We start from the raw sequence: 27,138 nt of genomic DNA, 5'->3' as shown, positions 1-27,138 counted from the left end.
AGTAGTTTTTTGCTGGTATATAAGTTAAAACTCGGCTTTTATAAATGGTCATTGTTTTGCCTTTCAGAATATTCAGAAAAGGTTCTGCTTCCTAACCTGTGATGCTGCCAGTTACCTTGGAGACAATCTGCGGGGAATCGGGTCCAAGTTTGTCAGCTCTTCTCAGATGCTCACCTCCTGCTCTGAATGCCCTACACTCTTTGTGGACGCTGAGACTGTGAGTACCCAGTCCTGCTGTGGTGGCAAATGGCGGGCCCAGCTTAGGGTGTGAAACATACAGGAGGCGTGCTAGTGTTGTGGTTTGTTTGAAAGACACTCAGTGTTTGTGAGCAGCACCATGTTGTGACACGACCGCCAAAGGCCGGAGTCTGCATGGTAATGACTCTACATTGCCAGCCAAGGCCAAGTCATTTCAGGGAATTGGGAGAAAAATCCACGTTGGTGCTCCCTCCGTGTCCTTGGCACCTGTCTCCAGTATCTCTGGATTTGACCGCTGTGAACGTGATGAGCTAACCCCCAGAGCTGACCTAGCCCATCCCCACAATGCCAAGTTGTCCAGCCAGATGGGTCTCCAGAGGCAACATGTCCTCATTTTCCTTACTCCCAAGTGTCAAGTGGAGAGAGATTGCCCCCTGGAGGGATTCATCCAGCCCAAACTGCAAGTGATGAAGTTGAGGGTTAAGTAAAGCATCCTCTGGCTGACTGCTAAATCATGACTTTACATATAAGTCTAAGCCTGCACGAGTGGTGAGCTCTTTGGGGTGTGTGTCACCTTTCTGTATATCCTCCATGCATCTCACACTGATGTCTTATATGCTGAGTAATGAACTAATAAGGTTTAGAACCAATGAGGATGTGCTTTGATTTCAAAAGTCTCTGAAGAATTAGTCTCTCCAAGGACTCAGTGGTCGGAATACAATAGGAGAAATCATTCTATCTTAAATGATTTAAAGCAAAGATTAACTATAAAATCAGTTCAAAAGTCTATTTGGAGATGTGTCTTCCCACTACTTGGAGTATTGCTGGACGAAGATATCAGAGTTTGTGCATCAAATGAGTACATCTTAATGTGGGCTCCTACGGAATACGTGGTAAGGCTTGAGTGTCTATACTGATATGGAGAAAACCGGATATTTTTGTAGGAGATTTGCATTAGCGAGCCAGTATTCAATTACAATTGCAGCTGATAGTGGAACAGAATTACACATTGCACAGCTTACTAAAAATGGACCCACTGGTCCCTACTTTACATTATTTCTAAATATATTTCTCTTTTGTATCTGACACAGCCATGCCTGTGTCTAGTTATCTCTCTAGTTGTGTTAATACAAATTATTTTCCTGCCTTCAGCTCCTTTCTTGTGGACTTCTGGACAAGCTCAAGTTCAGTGTTTTAGAACTGCAAGAATATTTGGACACCTACAACAACAGAAAAGAGGCCACTCTCTCGGTAAGCTTTTGTGTCTCTGTGCATATGCTTTCAGTTAAAATCAAATGAACCCACTTATGGGCCCTGGGAAGGTGTTGTGATTAATATAGGATAGGATCTTTGGGAGAAGAAAACGTCATCCATTCCTCTGTTAGCAAGACTACACTTCCAATTTAATACTGGTAGAACTGTTAACAGTATGTATTATGCAAAAATGATACTACAAAAGAGAAATTATCAGCTTTCATTTTAGCTCCATAATTTCCCTACTTGGAAACGGAAACATGGGTATCTGCTCAATGTCTCCTTGTCAATGTGATTAACTTTTCTCAGAGATGTAAAATTGTTAATTACTTCCTCCTGGTGTTTGCCTCTCCTGAAACTCACTGGGGTAGATCTCTGCTCTCCCCTCCTCTTAACTGCTCTTGGTAGCTGTCTCTCCCTGACTCCATTGCTTCTCTTGGCCTCGACTCCAGCTCTTTACTCTTTCCTTCACTGATCTAGACTGTAAAATGTTAGGAACAGAAGTGATCCAGAAACCTCCATCAGACATGCGGACCCCCTGATTTCTGACAAGCAATTGTGTGTAATGACTGTGGGACGCTTCTTATAATATGCCAGGCACAACAGGAAAGGCATGGATTTTGAAATCAGATGGACGTGGGTTCAAATCACAGATCAGCTACCTAAGGGTTAGTGACCTGGGATAAATTATTTACCTCCTCATCTCAGATTCATCATCTGTAAGACAGTGATAACAATTGATTTGCAGAATTGTTGTAAGGGTATAACAATCGTAATAGTTGTAGCACCTATCATCTCCTGAGTCCCTTCTACGTGTCCAACTACCTGATAAGAGTTAAAGTTCTTAAATTAAATCATGTAATACTCGTAACTACCCTGGGAGTTGCTATGATTATCCTCAGTAGCTCAGAGGTAGAAAATCAGTTTTGAAACCCAGGTCTATGGGATTCCAAAGTCCATGCCCTCAAACACAACACAATGTTTATTGCCTTTTAAATAGAAATAACATATGTAAACTGCCTAGCACAGTGCCTCATACATAGAAGATATTCATCACAAAGTTACTTGTTTTATGTTTGTTGCTCTTGTTATTAATCTTTTCATGATCTGTCCAAGGGCAAGAGTTCTAACGCTCTGCAATAACAATTCCCATTGTCTTTTACTCTGTGGCTCCTTAATGGTCATTTTTTCCCATTTTCTCCATCATCAGTTAATAAAAGTAATCCTTCCATCCTTCTTGGTAAACAAACCAGTCTTTTGATGTCAGATGCAAGTTTCAATTCTTCAGTCCTTATTGTTTTGTGTCCAGAGGTTCCTTCTCACATCTGTATTGGTTACCATCCCAGGTACTTAAGGCTGGTAGCATCTCTAAATAGCGGAGCTATTATTATAATAGCCTTTCTTACATTGAAGCAGACCTGCCCCCAGAGAAGCCACCCAATGTAACAGAGAGGTAGGTGGGTCATGAGTCAGGTTTCATGGTCCAGTACCACCCATCCTGTGAGGAAGTATTGGTTTTTATCTCCAAATCTCAATCATATGAAAGGTTTCTAACTGTATATGATTTTTTCAAACTGATACACAAACTAGGAGTGGTCCGATGAAACCATTCTCCAGGAACGATGTACCACAATGTTCAAATTATATTTTTAAGTGAGCTCACTGAACCCATATGAACATTTTAATCTCAAATAGTTCATCTTCAACCAGAAAAAAATACTTTCAAAAAGTTATTGCAGCGGGGCGCCTGGATGGCGCAGTCGGTTAAGCGTCCGACTTCAGCCAGGTCACGATCTCGCGGTCCGTGAGTTCGAGCCCCGCGTCGGGCTCTGGGCTGATGGCTCGGAGCCTGGAGCCTGTTTCCGATTCTGAGTCTCCCTCTCTCTCTGCCCCTCCCCCATTCATGCTCTGTCTCTCTCTGTCCCAAAAATAAATAAACGTTGAAAAAAAAAAACTTTAAAAAAAAAAAAGTTATTGCAGCAAAATTTTATTTTACCATGATTAGAAGCTTAGTTGATTTTCCCTGTCAGGAGTGATGACAAAAATGTTTTCAGGGCATCACTGATTTTACCTCTGTCTGCATCTCTTTCTAACAACAGTGGCTCGCAAATTGTAAGGCAACATTTGCAGGAGGATCAAGAGATGGAGTAATTACCTGTCAACCAGGGGACTCGGAAGAAAAGGTAATAAAAACCTGTTAGAATTTATCTTTTCCATGCTCTGACACCCTGCGTTGATCTTGACCCACCCAAGAAGCGTAGAGCACAAGAAAGGAAGATGCACAATGGGGTCATCCCATACATTCACAAGAAGCCAGTAGCGTAAGACACAATGATGTTCAAGCCAAGCATGACTGTGTGTTGATGAGATTTGTGGGGGGAGTCTTCTTTTTGGAAAAGCAGAGGTATAAAAGTGATCTTTTTGCTGGACATCATTTAACTATACTAATCATTTCCTAATAAATCTGTTCTTCATTTAGAATATAAAACAAAATTTCATTCGTTCTTCACTGAATCGCTCAGTTTCTTCAGGGAAGGAAGTCTTTGTTGACCTTTCAGCCATCACTCTAAAACAGATGGTTTTTTCTCATTTAGAGTTGCTTTAAGTAACACACCTCAGACCAGCTGGCTTGTAAATGTATGCTGTATTGTCAAAGAAATGGGTCGGAAGATTATGAATGGATTAAAATCATTCATTCTGCAGTTATGTACTAAGTGCCTCCTATGGGGTCCATATGGTGGATACAGTAATGAACAACAGACAAGCCTGTGCCCTTGTGGAGCCTCCGATCTTGTCAGGGAGACAGACATGAATCAAAAACTCATCTAGGTGCAAACGGCAATAACTGCTATTAAGGAAAGAACTGTAAGCTATGGAAAGGAATCTGATCAAATGGGGAGAGTAGTTCTGAGAAAACTTCTCTATGAAAGTGTCATCTAAGTGAAGATCTCAAATATGAGCTAGAGATAGTCAAGTAAAGGGGAATGTGTAGAGAGCCTGTGCAAAGGCCCTGAGGCAGGAAGGGACCTGGCTCTTTGCAAGAACTGAAGAGAGTCTGGCTACAAGTACAGAAAGCGACTTGGAGAAAAGCTTGAGAAGAGTCTGGAGAAGCTGGCAGAAGCCAGACTGTGCAGGGCTTGGGTGTTTATCTTAACAGCAATGGCAGGCAATTGAAATGTGGTTATGAGTAGATTCAGGCTCTCACACTGTACTGTGGAAACAGACTGAAGTGCTCAAGAGTGGATTAGGGAAGTCAAGTGAGGAGGCTACCTTCCCGTCAGGCAGAGGTGCTACCCTAGAATGACATCATCACTACTGGAGAAGCATTTTGGATTGTGCACCCTTCAGAGGATGAGAAATCATCTTCCTGTGTTACAAACAGTGCTATACTGAAGTGTAAAAACAAAAAAAAAAAATTGAGTAAAAATTTTCCATAGAATATCAGTGGATCAATTTCAGTTTGGTAGTTATTCAACAAGTTTGCGGTCCTGTCATGGGGCATTCTTAGGTGAGCCCCTTGCTAAGTGTTAGTGAAGAGGTGAGAGATGGAACAAGCAAACTACAAGACTGAGAAATATCTAGAAAGGGTTTTGAAGGGTGGGTTGCATTTCCACATCGCTGCCCTCCCCGAGGACACATTTATATTTCACATTGTGTCTTCCAGAAAACTTTCGTATCCTTGAAGTCATTGATCTTCCTGGGCATGGCAGGCGGGGCAGGTGGTACCAGCCCCATTCTATAGATGAGGAAACCAAGCTGGACTTGTCCAAGGCTTCACCGTTAATAAGCAATGGGCAAAAACATGGCCTGGCCACAACGTCTGGAAATGGGCAAATGTACACAACAAATGGTTTATCTATATTACATTTTTAAAATACGGGTTTGATGACATCATGTGAGATGTCTACCCTGAGCAATGCAGGGTTGAATGTGCAGTTCAAAATACAACAAACTCTAGCCTTTTCCATCAGTGCCTTTATATGCAGCTGTGATGCGCTGCCTTGAAGGACTGTAACTCGGATTTTCACCAAATAACCTGTGTCATGAGCATACCCCAGAAGCTATATGTTAAAATACATTATATGATCTATATTGCCTATGTTACAGATTTTTTAGCCATCCAGTGGCACCCATGCCTTCTGATTCCAGGCCCAATCCTCCCTCCACTATACTCTGCTGTTAAAATAAATTCAGCCCTGGGGCACCCGGGTGGCTCAGTCAGTTAAGTGTCCGATTCTTGATTTCAGCTCAGGTTATGATCTCACGGTTCGTGAGACAAAGCCCTACATGGGGTTCTACACTCACAGCATGGAGCCTGCTTGGGATTCTCTCTCTCCCTCTCTCTCTGGCCCTCCCACACTCGTGCTTTCTCTCTCAAATAAACATTAATCCAGTCCAGAGATAAGTTACCAGGTTATGACTTATGGTTAGCAAAAACCTAGTCCTGTTCAAGATATAGTTTGTATAGAATATAAACACAGTTATCTAAACATTTACCCTCAATCATGTAATTGTTACCTTCTCTATAATCAAATCTCAATCAGGAAAATGTATTAATACACTGCAGATTTTTTACAAACAAGGGTTAAAAAAAATATTTGCTCATTTGTTTACGGCTTCCTGGTTAAGTCTAAAAACATAGGACTTTTGGTTAAATTATCCTATTTCCCAAACATTCCAGTTTTCAAACGTGTGTTTCTGTTGAACTTGTAGTTTATTTCTGTTATTTTGTTCCGTTGCTCCTTCCCCACACCCCATTTTTTCTCACATCCCTCAAAGGGAGATTTCTGTTGTTTTTGCATAGTCTTCTTCCTTCTTGCCCATTTATTCTTTTTCATTTCCTCTTCATCCAACTCTTTCTGTGCTTCTGTATTGTAGTCCTTGTTTCCCCCTTCCCTTTTCTTGTTTTTAGACTTCATTTCTTCATTCCTGTATTTATTTGTGGCAACTGTTAGTATTATAATAAGGCTTGAGAATACAAGGATGGAAAGAAACTAATAGTTTTCACGCACTGTACATCTATAATCCAATTTGATCTATTCCAACAGTCTCTGAAGGGTTTTTTCAATTTTGCAGGTAAGAAAGTTGAAGTTGAGAGGCTACCTCTATAGGCCAGATTAGTTTAAAGGTAAAAACATACACACAGAAAAGTCTGAAGGACAATTTCCAGCATCTGTCTAAATGTCTGTGTGGTTTTAGGTACCTGTATGAAATACCAGAAGGGATGTGAGTGGGCTTATAGGAAAAGGTCAACAGAAGGCCAAATTCTGAGTCTGATGTTTCCAGCATTTTTGCAAAACCAGCTTGGCTCTCTTCCCATTGCTGGTATTAGCTCAGTGCATTAGAATTGCCCTGCATAACGTGTGGACACGCTCATGACCAGAGAATTCAGACAATGAACAAATGTCCTGAAGAAGGTGCTTTTGGTCTTTTGTATGTGACAGTTCTGAGGACAAAGCTGGTCTGGAAGACCAATTGTATACCATCTACCAGAGAGAGTGCTCTCTGAGTCAGTCAAGGCCGGGTGATTTATTTAAATCCTCAGGATGCTTTGTTAAATTCTCTGTTTTGTTAGTAGACGCTGGATGTAGTTTGGCCACTGGAAATGCAGCTTCAACCGCATATTCTCTAGTCCCACCCACCTTACCTGAACCACTGCTGAAAGTGAGGTATGGCTAGGCACCGTGGGGAGTGGAAAAATGAGGACTGTGTTCCTATTGCAGATAACACTCATGCAGGGCTGAAAATGGGCTATGAGGGCAAATTGGGGAAAAGTCTTTACATGCTACTAAAGGTGGGCCTTGAGGACAGATGATGGGGTCACCCCCTTGAAATAATGATCTTATGTCCAGAGTTGCTAAGTACAGCTACCATTTGGCTTCCATCCCCAAGCAAAACCCAACAAATGTTTGACCTCAGAACACAGCTTTACCTAACCTCAAGTGATTCTCTCCAACTCTCTTGTTCAGTCAGATTCCCTGTCTTCTGGAACAGTTTGATGTTGCCAGTTATTCCGAGCACCATTTGCACGGAGACAAGTGGAATGGGGGTGGGAAGTGACCTTGTGATTCACAGAATCTGTGTCTGAATGTAAATAGTGGAACAAACATGCCAGTGATTATTACATGGATGTTTCTGTTTCAGTAAAGTCTGTACTTGATGGAAGGATTAGTACTTGCCTTACTAAACTTAAAGCTCTGAGTTGAGCTCTCAGAGATGTCAGTCTGCTAGAGATGGAGACAGTATACACACAGGCATATAAAGTCTTCCCACCCCCAAGCCCTACCCAAGTCTGGTCTGGTCTTTGCACAAGCTGATTTCTGCTCATTCCTAACAGGCGACAGAAGTGAGACATTGCTGTGGAATGGTTTATAGAAGAGGATACAGCTCCTTGCTGGATATTTAATATTTACTTTCCAGTTTCTCTTTTATTCCTAACATGAAGTTCCAGACTCAAAATAATGCAGAAAGTTTACACTGGTGGCCTGTGCACTGTCACCCAATTCGCAGACGTATTAAGCTTGTGCGATATTTTCTGAATTGGCCTGACATTAAAAAATTAAAATTGTTGGGGCGCCTGGGTGGCGCAGTCGGTTAAGCGTCCGACTTCAGCCAGGTCACGATCTCACGGTCTGTGAGTTTGAGCCCCACGTCAGGCTCTGGGCTGATGGCTCGGAGCCTAGAGCCTGTTTCCGATTCTGTGTCTCCCTCTCTCTCTGCCCCTCCCCCGTTCATGCTCTGTCTCTCTCTGTCCCAAAAATAAATTAAAAAAAAAAAAAAAAAAAAAGTTGAAAAAAAAAATTAAAATTGTTCACACATACTCATACACTTACAACAGAATGCCATCTCTAAAAAGGAAGAACCAGCAACACTAGGCCTGCCTTTTTTTTTTTTTTTTTCAACGTTTATTTATTTTTGGGACAGAGAGAGACAGAGCATGAACGGGGGAGGGGCAGAGAGAGAGGGAGACACAGAATGGGAAACAGGCTCCAGGCTCTGAGCCATCAGCCCAGAGCCTGACGCGGGGCTCGAACTCACGGACCGTGAGATCGTGACCTGGCTGAAGTCGGACGCTTAACCGACTGCGCCACCCAGGCGCCCCTAGGCCTGCCTTCTTTCGTGGCAGCGGTGAGCTTGGGCAGAAACCAGCTGCCTCTCTGGTCTGCCTTCCTCCACATTCCCCCTGCACACTGACTTCCTAACACTGAAGGCAAGAGCCAGGTGCCAACCATCATGATGCTTGCACTGCTGTTTTTCTTGTAAGAGAAATGTGTCTCTGTACGTCAGGCCCCCAAGTAGGGAACTGAGAGCTAGATAAATAGGGCTGTGTGTTTCAGGAAAAATGCGGTACCCATCAGCCCCCATTTGAGAGTGTTGCTCTTTGCCTGTGTGAGAAGCATTTTTACGTACACAAGATTCAAGTGCCCGTCTGCTGAACCTGCTTGCTTGGGCATATATTAAAGGTACTGTACATGCTCTCAGTGTGTGTACGAAACAAAACAGTTTCTTAAAAAAAAAAAAACAACAGCATTAGTAATGTTGGGGAAGTATTTTTGAGGGAAGGCTTATTTTAAAAGACAGGCATGATTAATAAATGATTTAGGCTTCTGGGAGATTATAATAGCCATTCTCTGCGAATAACGCACAGTACTCACTGAGTAGAACATAAGATAAGGAGTATGATCTCCGTGTGTCTCATGAGAGCAGTTTCATCTGCAGACACTGCTTTACCAGTGTTTTCTCAGCCTGAGCAAAAGGAGGGACACATCTCTTCATGACCCAAAACAGCACTTCTGATTAAGAATTTTGGTTTCCACTGACTTCTCCATTTCCCGTGGAAGTCATCGGACCTGGCTACCACTAGGTAGTTGAAATTAACAGAAGTGTGGGCCAAGGAGGAGACCCTCCGCTCCAGGGGCTCCAGGCAGCAGCGTGGGTCTTAGCCATACAATTAACGAATACGGCTCACGTCCCAGGTACTACAAAGCTGGAGAGGTTTCCATTTCACTTGTTATAGGTGATTTTAGTTGGCACACTCCCAATTCAACAGGCATTTCTCAGCACTACTTGAACATTTGACTCTTTGGACTCTAGGACAATGATTTACATTTAGCCCTACTACATTTCATCTTATATTCAAACCATCATTCCAATTACTAGGATCTTTATGGGCAGTATCTCTCTCATTTATATACTACTTGTCCCTGTATAATCTATGAATGAGAAGCCTGAAACCTCTGTTCTTGTACAAATTGAACAAGACAAGTGACAGTTTCTGCAGCTAATTTATTAAACATCATCCTTCAGATAGAGTCAGTCTTCTGTAAGGAATCCTTTTTCCTGTGTTGACTGAAAGGAAATGTCTGCTGAAGTTAAATTTTTCTTAAAAATAGTAAATACCAGGGGTGCCTGGGGGGCTCAGCCAGTTAGACGTCTGATTCTTGATTTAGGCTCAGATCATGATCTCACGGTTTGTGAGATCGGGCCCTGCTTTGGGCTCTGTGCTGACAGCGTGGAGCCTGCTTGAGATTCTCTTTCTCCCTCTCTCTATGCCCCTACCCCACTTATGTGTACTCTAAATAAATAAATAAATAAATAAAACTTTAAAAATATTTTTTTTAATAGTAAATACTTCAGGCTGTGTAATCTGTATCATAGGCTTAAAGGTATTGGTCTTTCAAAGCTTTAAAAGGTATTTATGGCCAAGGTCCAAAAAGCTGCTCAACAAACATAATACATCAGTGTGCCAGACGCGAGTGATATGAGCAATAGACGAATACATATTGTTTATACCTACTTAGGAGATTAGATGCATCTGAGTTAAGAAAGCTGCCACATGAGGCTAGATGGTCTAAATTTTATCCCATTTAATTTAAACCAGTGGCTTTCAGAGATTAAATATGATGAAAATAATAGCTATTACATTACACTGTGGCTCATCTTTTGTCATGGTGAAAATTTGTCAGGTTTTTACCTGCTGGGCTACATTATAAGCATAGAACTCATTTCAGAGCAGAGTACAGAGAAACAAGAATGGCTATGCTACTGTTAATGAACAACAAACCAGATTATTCTGGGCTTTTAAGCTACACTGCCTGTGATCAGTTCTGAACATCCTGGTTTCTTGGCCTTTTTTTCCTCATTTTGAGAAAACCTACCTCTAACTCCAATTTATAAATCAAGTGATATTAGGAGTGCAGGAGTGGAGCTTGAAGAAAATCCTTCTGACCAAATAAAATGGTGACGTTCCCATAACAGTTTCAAAAGGAATCTTAAGTCACCCAAACATAAATACGTTCATAAAGACTTATGAGGGGATTATTTTTAAAACCTGAATACAGGAAAATATTAGCACAGGAGAGATAAAAGGTTTTAACATTTTCCATAAAATCACCCCCCAGAAAGGCATTTTTCACTATCTTTTTGAGAGCTCTAAATGCAAACGAGGCCCCAGCCTGTGGCCTAGGAAAGGATTCTGAGATAATAAATATCAAGGCAGCTTGCACCAGCCTACCTAAAAAGGAGACTTTAAGACAGACCCCGAGAACTGCTGTGTGTCAAGTTGGCCATCCCCCAAGAAATACAGTTTTGTGCCCTGAGAGCTGAGTGGGAGGAACTGATTGACAATGAAATTCCTCAGCACCAAGCTGAAGTCAAAAAGGCTCATTTGCCTTTATTGAACAGAGGACATTCTGCTTTAACTGATTTGATGACTTTCTTGGATTACAACCTTGTTTTGGAAAACAGTGAAAAGATAGCACATTTTTCAGTACTTAAGGTTTGGTTATAAAAACATCTAGGCATGAAGTTTTCTTGAAAACAGTAAATACCTCAGGCTGTGTAATCTATGTCACAGGCTTCAACATATTTATCTTTCAAAGCTTTAAAAGATATTCATGGCCAAGGTCCAAAAAACTACTCAATAAACACAGTAGTCATCAGTGTATGTAACTTACACAATATGAGTAACAGGTGAGGCAAGAAAAGACCCTCAGAGAGCAGAGGGTGGAGTTGGAGGTGGTTGGTAATGGTGAGGCTTTATGTTTGGAGATACTAATAATTTGATAGTTTTATCTTTTGTGTATATGGTACCTTATATTGAATATAATACATTAAACTGGTAACAACCCAGAGATTTTTTTTTTTTAGAAAGAGCTTTAAAATAAGTGGTTTTTCCTACCAAGGATTAGAAACTGAGTTAGATATGTCTTTAAATATTCTGAAAATCCAGAACCAGATATGTTGATCCATAATTAGGAATGGACATTTTTTTTTTAGTATTCTGTCAGATTCTGGTTATCTTTCCACACACTCACACTTTCCTTAAAGCCACGTCTATGGTTATGATATGATGACACCAAAAAATGGAAGCCATAATGGAACATGGCCCAGTTACAAATTTATATGCTAAACTACCCATCAGTTCTAGATTACTTTTAAAAATTGATAAAACTATAAGAAATGAAATACAAGAAAATTATTTGTCATATCTCACTCTTGTTTGAGATTATACAGACTAGATTTATTCCTTTGACATGACTACATCTAGCAGTCCTATATTCCTAATGAGGAAGGTGAGCTGAATCTAAAGAAAATGCCACTTAGATGGTTAATTATATTCTATGTTAACTGGATAGTCATAGTTGAGCAGATAAGAAACCAAACAGATTAAAGACTCTACCTTAACCGATAGTTAGCAATAGCATAATTTGTTTGGGCTACAGTTCTTTCAAGTTACTCAGTTGGTCTCCTCACAGTTTTACTATGTTCGCATATTATTTACAGTTAAACACTAAAACCTTCAAGCAATAAAAGTTTGCACTTCTAGTGTCCAAGACTGACAAAACCTAAACCAACTAATCAGAGGATCTAAACGATTACGAATTATATTTTTCAGTGACATGTTTCCCATTCAAGCTTCTTTTTAACTGGACCGCTGTGCATGTTGAATGGGTACAAGATGTGCAACCGTTGATCAAGTTTGGGCAAGCAATGCTAATACTTATGCTGACGGTTCTGCTCTTGGAAGAGGGCCATGCTTTCCGTTGCATGCATCACACTGACCCTGTACTTTCTTTCCTTTCCTTTGTTTCCTGTGCCATGCTTGCTGTGTAGCAAATGGAATCTCTTGCAGTAAGTTAACTTTCTTTCATACTCTTTGTCCATTTTAGGCATGGACCCATAACAAATCTTATTTTTACTGTTACTGTTATATCTCTTAGCATGTTTTCCCCTTTGCATTTATTTCATTTTATTTTATTTGGTAGACTAAGACGTGCAGTGAATTAGTAGCATTCTGGGCTGCTTTTGTCCCAAAGTAGAAACTTAAGTTGCTATGAATTCTCATACTATCAGTGGGATATTTTGAGTAATAACCAGCATTATCTTACACTTACAGAGGACAGAGTTTTCATAGCTAGGTTTCACCCTAAATTGTGAAGGTGATGATTTAAACAATACTTTATTTATCTGCAAGACTCTGGCAGTTATCTTTTATATCAGATTTTAACAAATTTCCATAAAGAAAGGTTTAAGTGATCAAAAAGCAAAATGCTTTACTGAAACAACCAAAGATCTAATTTGGGTTAAATTTGTGAGTGTAGCTACTTCTTTAAACTTATGTTCACTATCAGCACCGAGAGATCAAATAAGTCTAAACCTAAATCTAGAATGGTTCTTTTCCCCCAGGGGCCAGGGAAAGGACAAGAGAAAGAAAACTTCATTCACTATAGCCTTAGCATGATTTTGGTAACTTTTAACAATTAGGATCAAAAGTCTGTTAACAACACTATAGGATATCTTCTTAAAGCCTAAATTTAAATTCTTATAATTTCTCTCCCTCAACTCATTTGGGGGAACAATTTTAAATGACCTCAGAAGCTCTCCATTCTGAGTTCTTTATGACTATTAGCAAAAGAAAGGGCCTATTTATCCTTACTTAACCATATTTGAAAACTGAACAGTGACATGTTTAGTTGAACCCACTTTCACTGGTGCCTGCTGAGCCATGAAATTCTATCTCATGAAGGCTGCACTTTTCCTTTCACAGAATCCACATCCACCACCTAGGAGCTAACTCATTCTTCAAATAAAACAGGCGAAGTGTAGAGGCCATTGCAAGCAGATACGGCTCAAAGAGTAGTAGGATCGTTGGTGTTGGAATTACTCAAGATGTACTTTTCCCTCATGGTATACATAAGCCATATAATGAAAACATTTTAAATTCCAGAGGTATCTATAGGGCTCAAGGGCCATTTTAGAGGACTAGTTTTTGATATTCTTTCCACGGAGAGTTTTGAATGTGTACTTAATTTCTCCTTTTTGGAAGCACTTGTAGCCCCTTTCTATCTCTGTAATTCAACAAACATTTATTGAGCACCGAGTAGAAGCACTGTCAATAAAACAGATACAGCACCTTAGAGGAACATATGACTGCCTGCTGTGTTTACACAGGCTTTAAGATGAGCGTCTGCACCCAAAAAGGCCGCCACAATTGTCTCATGGAGTAACCTCCCAAACTGCTGGATTTATAAATTTAACACCTAGAATGACTTAATATTTTGCTTTTCAATAAAAATTGAAAAATGTCTTCAATTGAAAAATTAAATTTCCCTTTAATAAAAAATTTTTCAAACAATTTTAGCTTATAAAAATTAAGACAACCACAATGAAGATGACCGTGGTCATAATTTGTAGATGCATAATTGGCAAATATACGGGAATGTGGCGATTCACGGAGTCCCTTTATAGCTACTACTCCTCTCTAATTGGTCAACTTCCAGGAACGATTCTATATCATATTGTGATTTTTCTCACTGATATTTATTGACTGGATTCTATTGTTCTGTTTCATCTGGAATAAGAACAGCTAGTTATGTTTCCTTGATTTAGAGAGAAAAACATGTTTTTCTACCCTGAGACTTCACTTGCTATACAAGAGTGATCTTTAATAACGACTTCTTCCCATGCAAACTCTCTCTCTAGCAATTGGAACTGTGTCAGAGATTATATAAGCTGCACTTCCAGCTGCTGCTGCTCTTTCAGTCCTACTGTAAGCTCATCGGCCAGGTGCACGAAGTCAGCTCCATGCCAGAGGTGAGCCACACACCTCCCGACCCCAAGTCCTACCATGCAAATCATTCCTTTCCCTTTCTTCTCTCCTCCCATCCCACTTATAACTGTCCGAGCGATTTGATTCCCACATAATTGATCTAGCAGCACCAGGACTGGGGTGAGGCAAGCGACAAGCCTCGGCTCAAAATTGAAGGACGACCCCCGAGAGCGAGGGCCTCCCCGATGCTGTGCCGAAAGGCCTCACTTGGCCCACCCTCGTCCTGGCCCTGGTGTTCTGGACATCGATACTTAAAAACGTTCCCGGTATTGTGGTTTTTCTTCTTGAGATTTAGCTTTTTGTACCTGCCACCTCTGAGACAGGGATAAAGAGGACTGAGTCCACAGTGCATCCACACCTATGGGTCAGAGACGACTTCTCCCCCAGTAGACCACGCCCAGGCTTAACCACATCTCGCAGGCAGTTAAATGTGAGGAGCTGAGGTCGGAGGAGAGATGTGGTAGACTAAAGGTACAGATGTGCTGGGCACCAGTGAACAGCCAGGAGTTTATGAAAACATCCTAGCAAGAGTGGTGAGGGGAGGAGGGAGCCCAGGAAACCGCACATCGGAGGAGGGGAGAGGAGGAGAAACACAAATGCCGGTGATGAAAGGAAAATGGGTGGTTTTTAAGGCCAATTTCAAGGGCGGGGTAGGAAACAAACAGGTTTCCTCCACAGCGTTGCAGATTATTAGATAAAAGAGAACACAGTTGATACAAATTATAGGACACGTTGTCAAGATAAAGTTTGCTCTTATTACTATTCTAGCAAATACTAACAGGATCCTTAGAGTCCATCTATGCTCAAAAACTAATGCACATGCAAATGTGACTGATGCCATTTCCTATATTTACAAAGCAATTTAAGTTTCACTTTAGATTAAGAAATTAAGTATTCATGCCATGTGTATATATGTTTTGCATAATTATTTAAATCTAGTAAATTTAAAGTGATTTCTCCTCAGTTATTTTAAATCTAGGTAAGTTTTAAATGCTACATACAGGGGCGCCTGGGTGGCACAGTCGGTTAAGCGTCCGACTTCAGCCAGGTCACGATCTCGCGGTCCGTGAGTTCGAGCCCCGCGTCGGGCTCTGGGCGGATGGCTCAGAGCCTGGAGCCTGTTTCCGATTCTGTGTCTCCCTCTCTCTCTGCCCCTCCCCCCGTTCATGCTCTGTCTCTCTCTGTCCCAAAAATAAATAAACGTTGAAAAAAAAAAAAATAAATAAATAAAAATAAAAATAAATGCTACATACATACACACAGTATATAAGACATCCCTAGATTTAAAATAATTAAGATACTGACTTGCAAACTTAAAAATTATACACATAAAATTTTCTAATATCTTTTTTTAATTAAAGTATACTTGACATACAATATTATATTAGTTTTACACATACAACATCCTGATTCCACATTTATATACGTTAGGGAATGCCACCCCAGTAAGTGTAGTTACCAAAGTTATTATAATATTATTTACTCTATGCTGTACTTTTCATCCCTGTGACTTATTTTACAACTGGAACTTTGTACCTCTTAATCCCCTTCACATCTTTCACCCAGTCCCCAACCCTTCTCCCCTCTGGCAACCACAAGTTTGTTCTCTATATTTGAATCTGTTTCTGCTTTTTTGTTTTGTTTTTTAGATTCCACATGTAAGTGAAATCATATAGTTTTTATCTCTTCCCATCTGACTTACTTAGCATAATACCCTCTAGATGCATCCATGTTGTCAAAGGCAAGATCTCATTGTCTTTATGACTGTGTAATTATCCATTGTGTGTATATGTGTGTGTATCTTTGTACCACGTCTTCTTTACATATTCATCTATCAATGGACACTTGGGGTGCTTCCATTATCTTGGCTATTGTAAATAACCCTGCCATAAACAAAGGGGTACATTTATCTCCTCTAATTAGTGTTTTTGTTTTCTTTGGGTAAGATACCCAGTAGTGGAATAAGTGGATCATACGGTAGTTTTATTTTTAATTTTTTGAGGAACTTCCATACTGTTTTTCCACAGTGGCTGCCCCAATTTACATCCCCACCAACAGTGCACAAGGGCTTCCTTTCCCCAGTCTCCCCAACGCTTGTTATTTCTCATCTTTCGGATATTAGCCATTCTGACTGGTGTGAAGGGGTACCTCATTTTGGTTTCAATTTGCATTTCCCTGATGATTAGTGATGTTGAACATCTTTTCCTTGGACTGTTGGCCATTTGTAGGTCTTTGGGAAGAGTGCCTATTCAAGTCCTCTGCCCATTTTTTCATCAGGTTGTATGAGTGGTAATGTATTTTGGAGATTAATCCTTTATCAGATACATCACTTGCAAATACTTTCTCCCATTTAATAGGTTGCTTTTTCACTTTATTGACGGATTCCTTTACTGCACAAAAAGTTTTTAGTTGCATGTAATCCTACTTGTTTCTATTTGCGCTTGTTGCTCTTGCCTGAAGAGATGTATCCAAAAAAATATTGATAAGACCAGTGCCCAAGAGTATACTGCCCATCTTTACATTTTATTTTTGGACATGGTATTAAAAAGTGGTCTCATTTTTCCAACACCATTTCATGAAAAGATTTTTTTCTCCTCCATCATATATTTGTGCCTTGTCCATTAATTGTGTAACTATGGATTTATATCTAAGCCCTCTTCTATTTTCCAAGCGTCTGTGTGTCTTTTTGTTCCACTACCATACTGTCTTTGATTACTATAGCTTTGTAATATAGTTTGAAGTCTGGGATTGGGATACCTCCAGCTTTGCTGTTCTGTCTCACAATTGCTTTGGCTTTGGGGGTTCTGTGATTCCATATAAATTTTGGGATTTGTTCTAGTTCTATGAAAAATGCCATTGGTATTTTCACAGGAATTGCACGAAAGCTGTAGAATGCTTTGGGTAGTATTGACCTTTTTAAAATAATCTTCCAATAGTGAGCATGCTATATCTTTCCATTTGTGTCATCTTCAGCTTCTTCCATCAACGTCTTATGGTTATCAGAGTGCAGATCTTTTACCTCCTTGAATTTATTCCTATGCATTCTATTCTTCTTCATGGAATTGTAAATAGGACTGTTTTTCTTAATTTCTCTGATAGTTGGCTATTAGTGTACAGAAATGTAACAGATTTCTGTATATTGATTTTGTATCCTGCAACTTTACTGAATTCATTGATTCTAATCGTTTTTTGGTGGAGTTTAGAGTTTTCTATATATAGTATCCCGACATCTGCAAACAGTGACAGTTTAATGTACTCCTTACCAATCTGGATGCCTTTTCTTTCTTTTTCATGTCTGATTGCTGTAGCTAGTACTTCCAGTACTATATTGAATAAAAATGGCAAGAGTGGGCATCCTTGGCTTGTTCCTGATCTTAGAGGAAAAGCTTTCAGCTTTTCCCTGTTGAGTATGATGTTAGCTACAGGTATGTTATATATGACCTCTAGTACATTGATGTATGTTCCCTCTATACCCACTTTAAGAGGTTGTTTTATGAATGGATGCTGAATTTTGTCAAATGCTTTTTTTGAATCTATTGAGATCATATAATTTTTATCTTTCATTTTGTTAATGTAGCTTGTCACATTGGTTGATTTGTAGCTATTGAACCATCCCTATATCCCTGAGATAAATCCCCTTGATCATGGCAAATGCTCCTTTTAATATATTGATGAACTCTGTTTGCAAATGTTTTGTTGACAATTTTTACATATATAGCATTAGAGCATTCCTTTCGCTTCAACTTTTGGGATACTTTGAGAAGGATAGGTATTAAATATTTTTTTACATGTTTGGTAGAAGTCACCCATGAAGCCATCTGGTCCTGGACTTTTGTTTGCTGAGAGTTTGGGGATTATTCAATTCCATTACTAGCAATTTGTTCAGATTTTCTATTCCTGATTCAGTCTTGGAAGATTATTCCTAGGAATTACTCAACATATTTTTTTAATGTTTATTTTGAGAGAGAGAGAGAGAGAGAGAGAGAATGCACACAAGCCAGGGAGGGGCAGAGAGAGAAGGGGAGAGAAATCCCAAGGAGGCTTCTTGCTGCTAGCACATAGCCAGACGTGGGGCTTGAACTCATGAACTGCAAGATCACGACCTGAGCCGAAACCAAGCGTCGGACGTTTAAACCAACTGAGCCATCCAGGCACCCCAGTCTTTATCTTTTCTAGTAAGCCACTCAGTTTCATTTTTCCATTTTTTTAGATTCCATTTCATTTATTTCTACTCTGATCTTTTGTCATTTCCTTTCTTCTACTAACAGTGCTTTGTTTGTTCTTCTTTCTCTAGTTCCTTTAGATGTCAGGTTAGATTAAGATTTTTCTTATTTCTTGAGGTAGGCTTGTAGCATTGTAAATTTTCCTCTTGGAAATACTATTGCAAGGGGGCCTGGGTGACTCGGTTAAGTGTCTGACTTTGACTCAGGTCATGATCTCAGTCTGTGAGTTCGAGCCCCATGTCAGGCTCTGTGCTGACAGCTCAGAGCCTAGAGCCTGCTTTGGATTCTGTGTCTCCCTCTCTCTCTTCCCCTCCCCTGGCTTGCACTCTGTTTCTCTTTCTCTCTCAAAGATAAAACATAAAAAATATATATATACTGTTGCTAAGTCCTATCAATTTTGAACCATTGTGTTTCCATATTCGTCTTGGGATATTTTTCTCTCTTTGATTTCTTAATTGATCCATTGTTTAATAGCATGTTGTTTAGGCTCCATGTGTTTTTTTCCATTACTTTTTAAATTGATTTCTACTTTCATACCATTGTGATTACAAAAGATGCTTGATATGGTATCTATCTACTCAAATTTATTGAGATCTGTTTTTTGGCCTAACATGTGATCTGTCCTGGAGAATGTTCCATGTGCACTTGAAAGGAACGTGTATTCTATTCCTGGGCAGAATGTTCAGCATATATCTGTTAAATCCTAAATCCATCTAGTCTTATGGCACTCAAATCTGCTGTGATTTTCTGTCTGAATAATCTATCCCTTGATGTAAAGGAGTATTTAATTCCCCTACTAATGTATTAATGTCAGTTTCTCCCTTTATGTCTGTTGATACTTGGCTTTATCTATATAGGTGCTCTTAGGCTTGGGTACATAGGTATTTACAATTGCTATATCTTCTTGTTGGATTATCCTTATGTAATGTCCTTGTCTCTTGTTAGTCTTTACTTCAAAGTCTATTTTGTCTGATATAAATACTGCCACCCCAGCTTTTTTTTCCACTTGCATTTGCATGGAATATTTTTCCCATTCCTTCACTTTCAGTCTGTATGTCTCTAGGTCTGAAGTCGGTCTCTTGTACGCAGCATATAAGTGGATCTTGTTTTCTTTTTATATATTCATTCATTCTAGGGGTTTGATTGGAGCATTTAGAACATTTACATTGAAAGCAATTATTGATAGGTATGTACTCATAGGTAGTGTCTTGTTTTCTGGTTATTTTTATAGCTCTTCTCTTCTTCTCTTTCCTTGCCTTTTGATGGCTTTCTTTTCTTCAGTGTTATGCTTTTCTGGTTGTGGTTACCATGAGGTTCATATATAACATCCTATGTGTCTAGCAATATGTTTTAAGTTGAAGTTCAAACATGTTCTAAAAGCTACATCTTTAATTCCCTACCCCATTTTATGTATGTATATTTTATATCTATTTTGTGTATCACCTAATTTTTGTAGATATAATGGATTTTACTAGTTTTTTCTTTTAGCCATTACACTAAGTAAATGACCTACCATCTTTAGTATAGGTTTACCAGTGAAATTTTTTCCTTTCATTATTTCTGGACTCTTCTTTGCTTAAAGAAGTCCCTTACATTTCTTATAAGACTGGTTTAGTGGGGATAGATTCCTTTAATGTTCATCTGGGAAACTCCATGTCTCCTTCAATTCTGAATGATAAGCTCCCAGGTAGGGTATTCTTGGTTATAGACTTTTTTCCTTTTAGCACTTTGCAGGCCAAAAGGCAGTGGCATGATCTATTCAAAATTCCTGCCAAGAAATCAGCTTATAGCCTGATGAGGCTTCCCCCCTGTGTAACTAGTTGCTTTCCTATTGCTGCTTTCAGGATTCTTTAATTTTTTGACATTTTAAATATTATGTGACCTCCTTGGGTTCATTGTGTTCGAGGCGCTCTGTACTTCTGGGCCTGGATCTGGAGTATTTCCTTCTCAGGGTTAGAGAAGTTGCCTGTTACTACTTATCTGCCCCTGTCTTCTCCTTCTGACCCCTATAATGCAAATGTTAGTAAAACTGATGTTGTCCAAAGGTCCCTTAACTTAGCCTCATTTTTTTAAAATTTGGTTTTCTTTTTGCGGTTCAGCTTGTATGCTATTACTCTTCCAGATTGTGACCCATTCTTCTGCATCCTCTAATTGCTTTTAATTCCCTCTATTGTATTTTTCATTTCAGTTATTACTCTACTGAGTATCTTTATGGCCATTCCTTTGAACTTGTATCAGGTAGATTACTCATCTGTTTTGTTTGGGACTTCTCAGGTTTTATATTGTCCTTTCATTGGGAACGTATTTCCCTCTTTCCGTATTTTGTCTAACTCTGTTTCCTTGTATTAGATCTTGAAATTAGTGGCCTTATATAAAAGGTGTCCTCCGGAGCCCTGTAGTACATGCCCCTGGTCAGGAGAACTAGGCACGCCAGGGGCGTCTCCTCTGTGGGCTGTACGTGCCTGCCTTTGTTACTGGGCCAGGATTCCTGCAGGCATGTTGGGGAGCAGGGCTGACCCCACCTAGGCTGGCTGAGTTGCCTGGCTACAGGTGCCACAGGTCTGCTGGTAGTGGGGGTTAGCCCCTGGTACCTTCTGGCTGAGAGGCCTGCCTGCCATGGCAGAGCTAGCGGTGGTAGAGATTGGCAGAACTGGCTACCCCCAGCATCAGGCCGGCTAGACTTGAGAGGAAGAAACCAACACTTTTATTCCCAGAAGAAGTCCCTATAAATCCCTGCCCGTCTGACACATGCCCTAAAATTAGTCAATAAATCTGCTTCATATATAGCCCAGATGTTTTTAATACTACTGCCTCTGAAATGCCTCAGAATGATTGATAGAGTGTGCTGGCCCTTTAAAAGCAGAACCTCAGTTTACTATAGTCCTCCCCCTCTTCTGGAGCCCCAGGGGTTTTCAAAGCTGGATGGTATGGGGGCTCATCTTCCCCATTTTGACTCCCAGGACAAGGCGTGCCTGATGTGGGGCTTGATCCCCTCACTCCTCAGGGAGCTCTGCACCTGTGATACCCTTCCTCCTTGTGGATCGCCACACCTGGAGTTTGGTTCTTTACCATGTCTCTGCCCCTCCCACCCTATCGATGTAGCCTTTCTTTATATCTTTAGCTGTGAAAATGCTGTTGTGCTGGTCTTAAGGTTGTTTTCAGAGGGTGTTGCATTATATGAAGTTGTAGCCTCAGGCTGTCCCTGGAGGAAGGGAGCTCAGGGTCCCCCTACTCTGCCGTCTTCCCAAGCTCTTTCTCTGATATCTTACTTAGAAGAATTACCTCGGTAAATTTTAAGCCTAGTACTGGAGTAGGTAGTTGCATTTAATAGGCATCTGTGCGAAGACAAATAATTCTGGCCCCGTGGGCTAGCTGGAAATGAAGAAAGATGAAAATGTTGGATACATCAACTTTCCAAAGAAGACATCATCAACTTACATTACAAAGGACAAAATAAACCTTTAAGTGCACATCAAGTCATTAAAATGCCCTTGAGATCAAATTACAAAACAGCTGACTTCCATAGTATATTTTGGGGCACGAAGAAGTGACGTAGGTTCTCTTTTTATGATCGCTGCTACCAACGGAGACGTTTTGAGGTAAAATATCTCTTACCTCTGTAACATGAATACTAACATCACCTTGAGATTTTTCTTCCTTAAATTGCATCTTTCATCTTTTCCCATAGCATACAAATAGTGAGAAAAAATTCTTTTTCAAGCAAGATCTATGTTTATGATTACATTTATTTGGCACATAAATGCTTAATACTAAGCATTTTATATACATCGTCTCCTCTTTAAAGTTACCTGTGAGGCAGGTAATGTCTTCGGTCTTACAAATGAGAAAACTGAAGCACATATAAGTCTATGTACTTGACTACGGTCCCACAGTGCAGTGCAGAATTGGCATTTGAACCCAGCTCCACCCAAGCCTAGTGTCTTACGCATTTTAACTCCGGGTTTGTCCTTCTACTTAAATAGAAAACATGTTAAAGGAAATGTTAGCCCCTCATCTAAGGAGAGTATTCCAGTGGTTGATACATAAAGTTATCCAATGCATCCAACCCCTTACACATCCCATGTAGTAATTTTATTTGTCCTGTTTTAGCTTACCAAGATATTAAGCTTGTGCTTAACCAGACCTTAATACAATGAAGATTTCTTCTCTAAGGGATGCAAAATCCAGCTTGCAACTAAATACAATAAAAATAACTTTTTTTTAACAGCTGCTAAATATGTCCAGGGAACTGAGTGACTTAAAGAAAAACCTGAAGGAGGCCACTGCGGCCATTGCAGCTGACCCTCTCTATATAGAGGGTGCATGGTCTGAGCCAACCTTCACATCCACCGAAGCGGCCATCCAGTCCATGCTGGAGTGCCTGAAGAACAATGAACTTGGCAAGGCTTTACGGCAAATCAGGGAATGCAGGTAACTCTACTATTGCTTTTAGAAATGGTTAAAGGAAATCCTTGCCTAATAGTTACTTTGTCATGGTGGGGGACTGAATCACTACAGAAGGGACATCCAGATATTTTATACACATCCTTCTCAGCTCTTTACCACGCCAGAAATATCAGATTTTAGAAATTGTGTGTCTAAAGTCTAGGCGTTATTTTTCGCCTTTTGATCATCCCTAAAAATGTTGAAACACTTCAGATTATGTTGGAGTATACTTTGAGAACTATTATCTGAATGTATCCTTGTCCCCTTACATTTTGATACTATCTTCACATTCGTCAGAATCAGAATGTTATAGCAAATCAAATTCCGTTCTGATAGTTAGAAGCTTTAGATATTTTCATCAAAACCAGTAACATTCTACAGTTGGTTATGGTGATGTTTGCAAAACTCTGAATATACTAAAAGCCCTTGAGTTGTATGCTTTAGATGGTTGAATTGTATAGTATGTGAGTTATATCTCAAAGCTAGTGTTTTTAAGTAATATTCTTATATTACCGAGGCTAATAACCTCCCAACTTTGTCATCAATAGTGCCTCTAATCTGTGCTGTTTTTTAATTGCAGAAGTCTGTGGCCCAATGACATCTTTGGAAGCAGTTCTGATGATGAGGTCCAGACACTACTGAATATTTATTTCCGTCATCAAACTCTGGGACAAACGGGTACTTACGCGTTGGTAGGGTCTAATCAGAGCCTGACCGAAATCTGCACCAAGCTGATGGAACTGAACATGGAGATCCGGGACATGATTCGCAGGGCCCAGAGTTACCGAGTCCTCACTGCTTTTCTTCCAGACTCCAGTGTTTCTGGCACTAGTCTCTGACAGGAGCCTCCCATCCCCCATGCGTTCCAAGCTGGGGGTGCTGTCATGCTGGGGTGACGTCATTCAGTGTCTTTTCAGCCTTCAGAAGGCTTGGTCAGACTGTTCTCCCTCTTGTTACCTGTAGGACTTTTTCTAAACAGGATGACAGAACTTCCAACGTGTAGCAATACTATAAGAACCAAGGTAGCATAGAACATTCTGGGACAGACTCCATCCATCATGCTGTGTGGCACAAAGGTGTTATCATTTCACTGAGCAGATGCAACTCACTACTGAAGAAAGTGACTTCCATTGCATACCAAAGCCGACTACACTGAATAATACCTTCCTTTCTAGAAACAGTTTTAGATTGGCAAAAGTGCAATGTTTTCTTCACTAAAAAATGTTTTATATTCTAAAACTTGTACATTCTTTTTTCTTTTTTTCCTTTTTTTCTTTTTTTGGTGGGCTGAGGAAGGGACAGGCAGAATGAAGCTGGCCACTGAAAATTGTAAGACGGTCAAAAGCTGACAGCCTGTGTATGTGAAGAGGGAATTGTAAATGGACAATTTAATATACACTGTAATTTGAATACAATTACTGTATCTAAAAGGAGCTGCTATGAAGTACCTTTCTTATGTTGCTAGGCTACTGTTTCTGAAAGCCCTGGATCTCTTTGCAGGAGTCTGTGATTAGGACCCTAGCACCAAATATGGTCCAGACAGACCTTTTTGTAAAGGTCTTGGCTGCTTTTTACTAGAAGGTTGCTTATATGAGCATATTTATACTACAAAAGGATGAGTGTTAATTTTAACCAACTTTGCCATTTTGTAGAAAAAAGTTAAATTCACATTACAAATTCCAAGTCTTTTCACCGGTCACGCATGCATATTTTAATATCCATTTGGATAGCCAGAAGTAGAATCATAAAGATAAACTATGAGTTGTCACTTTGTTACTTAAGAGATGTCATGTTTTATTTGTAACATATATGTAAAGGGCCATTCTTCACTTTTCTCCTTAAACTTAATGCTGTCAAGTGTTAGATGTGTGCATGTAAACCAGTTGCACATCAGAAACATATTCAAAGTTTATCTATGTAACTTATTCACTCTGTAAATACATTTAAAGTTTTTGTGATGTAATCTTGGTTGATCTTCTATTCAGAACTTCCTTTAGACTTAAAAAAAAAAAAAAAAAAGACAAAATACATATTGACCATGGATTTTATTTCTGGTTAGAAGATCTTTGCCTTTGACATACATTTACAGATGTGCATGGGGGTTGCCACAGTGACAACCGCAAGGGGCACCATTCATCTAGGGTCCATGGCTGGCACTCACAGTTCCTGCTCCAGAGAGGGCCTATCTGTAACCTTGTTGTAAGTGGAAATGGCTAAGATGGTGACTTTCTTTTTTTTTTTTTTTTTTTAATTTTTTTTTCAACGTTTTTTATTTATTTTTGGGACAGAGAGAGACAGAGCATGAACGGGGGAGGGGCAGAGAGAGAGGGAGACACAGAATCGGAAACAGGCTCCAGGCTCCGAGCCATCAGCCCAGAGCCCGACGCGGGGCTCGAACTCCCGGACCGCGAGATCGTGACCTGGCTGAAGTCGGACGCTTAACCGACTGCGCCACCCAGGCGCCCCTAAGATGGTGACTTTCAACCAGCTCTCTCTATAATGAGCCAAACAGAAATCACAAGAGTGAGGGCTCTAATCGTCGACACCTATCATGAGGTTGTCATCCTTAAAATTGGGAAATAGAATCAAAACTCCTACTTTGGATTATAGAGTCTGTCGCAACCCTCACCTAGCTCTACCTGACATGAAAAAACAGGGGCACAGACACACACAACAATCTAATTGCTACTGTCTTCCTACTCATATTTACCTAGACTAACAGATGTAACTTGCTTTTCTAACATACGATAGCCAAATCTTCAGTAGTAATTTTCTAGAAGTAGCCTGTAACAGGGAGTGTGAGCCAAGATGTTTTTTAGGTTACCATAGGTACAACTATTAACTAATTGTAGTAACTTTTTTGAGGAGAGGAGGGTTCAAGACGGCAGCATAGAAAGATCCTGAGCTCACATCCTCCAATGGACACCAAAAATCTACAATTATATTCAGAGTAATTCCCACAGAAAAAGACCTAGAAACTGGATGAATAGAGCCTTCACAAAAAGGAAAAGCACGGAGACAGGTAAAAGAGGCAAGAGGTCTCACCAAAGAAAACACATACTCCTGGCACAGTGTTCCATAGTCAGGAAAGTTCTCAAAGTTATAAGCATTTTTCTGAAAAGCAAAGTATTTGAGATCTATATCAGGAACCCTGGCCCTTACATCCTGCATGAGACAGGAGTCCCCAAAACACCTGACTATGAAAACCAAAATGGAATAGGTCCAAGAAAATTATAGAACTGTAAGGAAAGGGAATTCTACTCTCCTTTTTGTTTTTTTTTTATTTTATTTAAATCAAAGGTAGTTAATATAGAGTGTAATAATGGTTTCAGGAGTAGGATTTAGTGGTTCATCACTTACATATAACACCCAGTGCTCATCCTTAAAAGCCCTCATGTACAGGTACTCACTCAACCCAGAAACCAGTACATAAATACCAAATCAAAAAGTGCACACATCACAGGTGAAGGAGACCGACTTACTAATTTTGGAGTACCTGCCAGGGAGTCAGGAAGCACCTGGGGCTCTACATGGAGACTGAGAGACATGGACAGAAGCCATTTTTGTTCTTTCTGCCATGCTGAGCCCAGCACTGGCAAGTGCCACTCTAGACTGCTAATGCCAGGAAACATGCCCCCATTGAGAGTCCTGTACAACCTTGCATCTCAGCAGGTCCTCACAGCCAGCCAGGCCAGGCACCAACCCAACCCCATTTGCACACCTCCATCAGTTGCTCCAGATGCAGAGCCAGCTAGGACAGGGACCAGCCCTCCCAGCAATACAGCCACAACAGTCTGGCACCACTGAGCAGGGGGTGCATGCAGCTCCGAGGGAACAGGCCTGGAGCATCTGAGTCTGGTGTACAAGTGATTGTGCTTCTGCACCCCATAGGCTCTCCCACATAAG

General features: G+C 40.3%; 1 protein-coding gene across 8 annotated transcripts in view; it reads left to right on the top strand.

Annotated features, from left to right (window-relative positions):
* FRY (FRY microtubule binding protein) overlaps window positions 1-25,195 on the top strand; it is a 463,051-nt gene extending 437,856 nt beyond the window's left edge. For 5 of the 8 annotated variants that reach the window (XM_086714061.1, XM_086714067.1, XM_086714020.1 and 2 more), the window contains 7 exons: window positions 68-217; window positions 1,351-1,449; window positions 3,552-3,635; window positions 12,568-12,585; window positions 14,437-14,547; window positions 23,015-23,217; window positions 23,813-25,195. In XM_086714061.1, coding sequence (XP_086570187.1) covers window positions 68-217; window positions 1,351-1,449; window positions 3,552-3,635; window positions 12,568-12,585; window positions 14,437-14,547; window positions 23,015-23,217; window positions 23,813-24,071 — 924 coding nt within the window. In that variant the 3' untranslated portion in view covers window positions 24,072-25,195. The remainder of the gene's footprint in view (window positions 1-67; window positions 218-1,350; window positions 1,450-3,551; window positions 3,636-12,567; window positions 12,586-14,436; window positions 14,548-23,014; window positions 23,218-23,812) is intronic. The other 3 variants (XM_086714030.1, XM_025924363.2, XM_086714035.1) reach the window with 2 other exon arrangements.
* Window positions 25,196-27,138: the final 1,943 nt, after the last annotated feature.

This window comes from Puma concolor, chromosome A1 (genome assembly GCF_028749965.1).
Source record: "Puma concolor isolate L17-30 chromosome A1, mPumCon1.1.hap2, whole genome shotgun sequence".
In the NCBI taxonomy this organism is placed as follows: Eukaryota; Metazoa; Chordata; class Mammalia; order Carnivora; family Felidae; genus Puma; species Puma concolor.
This window is presented reverse-complemented; position numbering and strand designations above follow the sequence as displayed.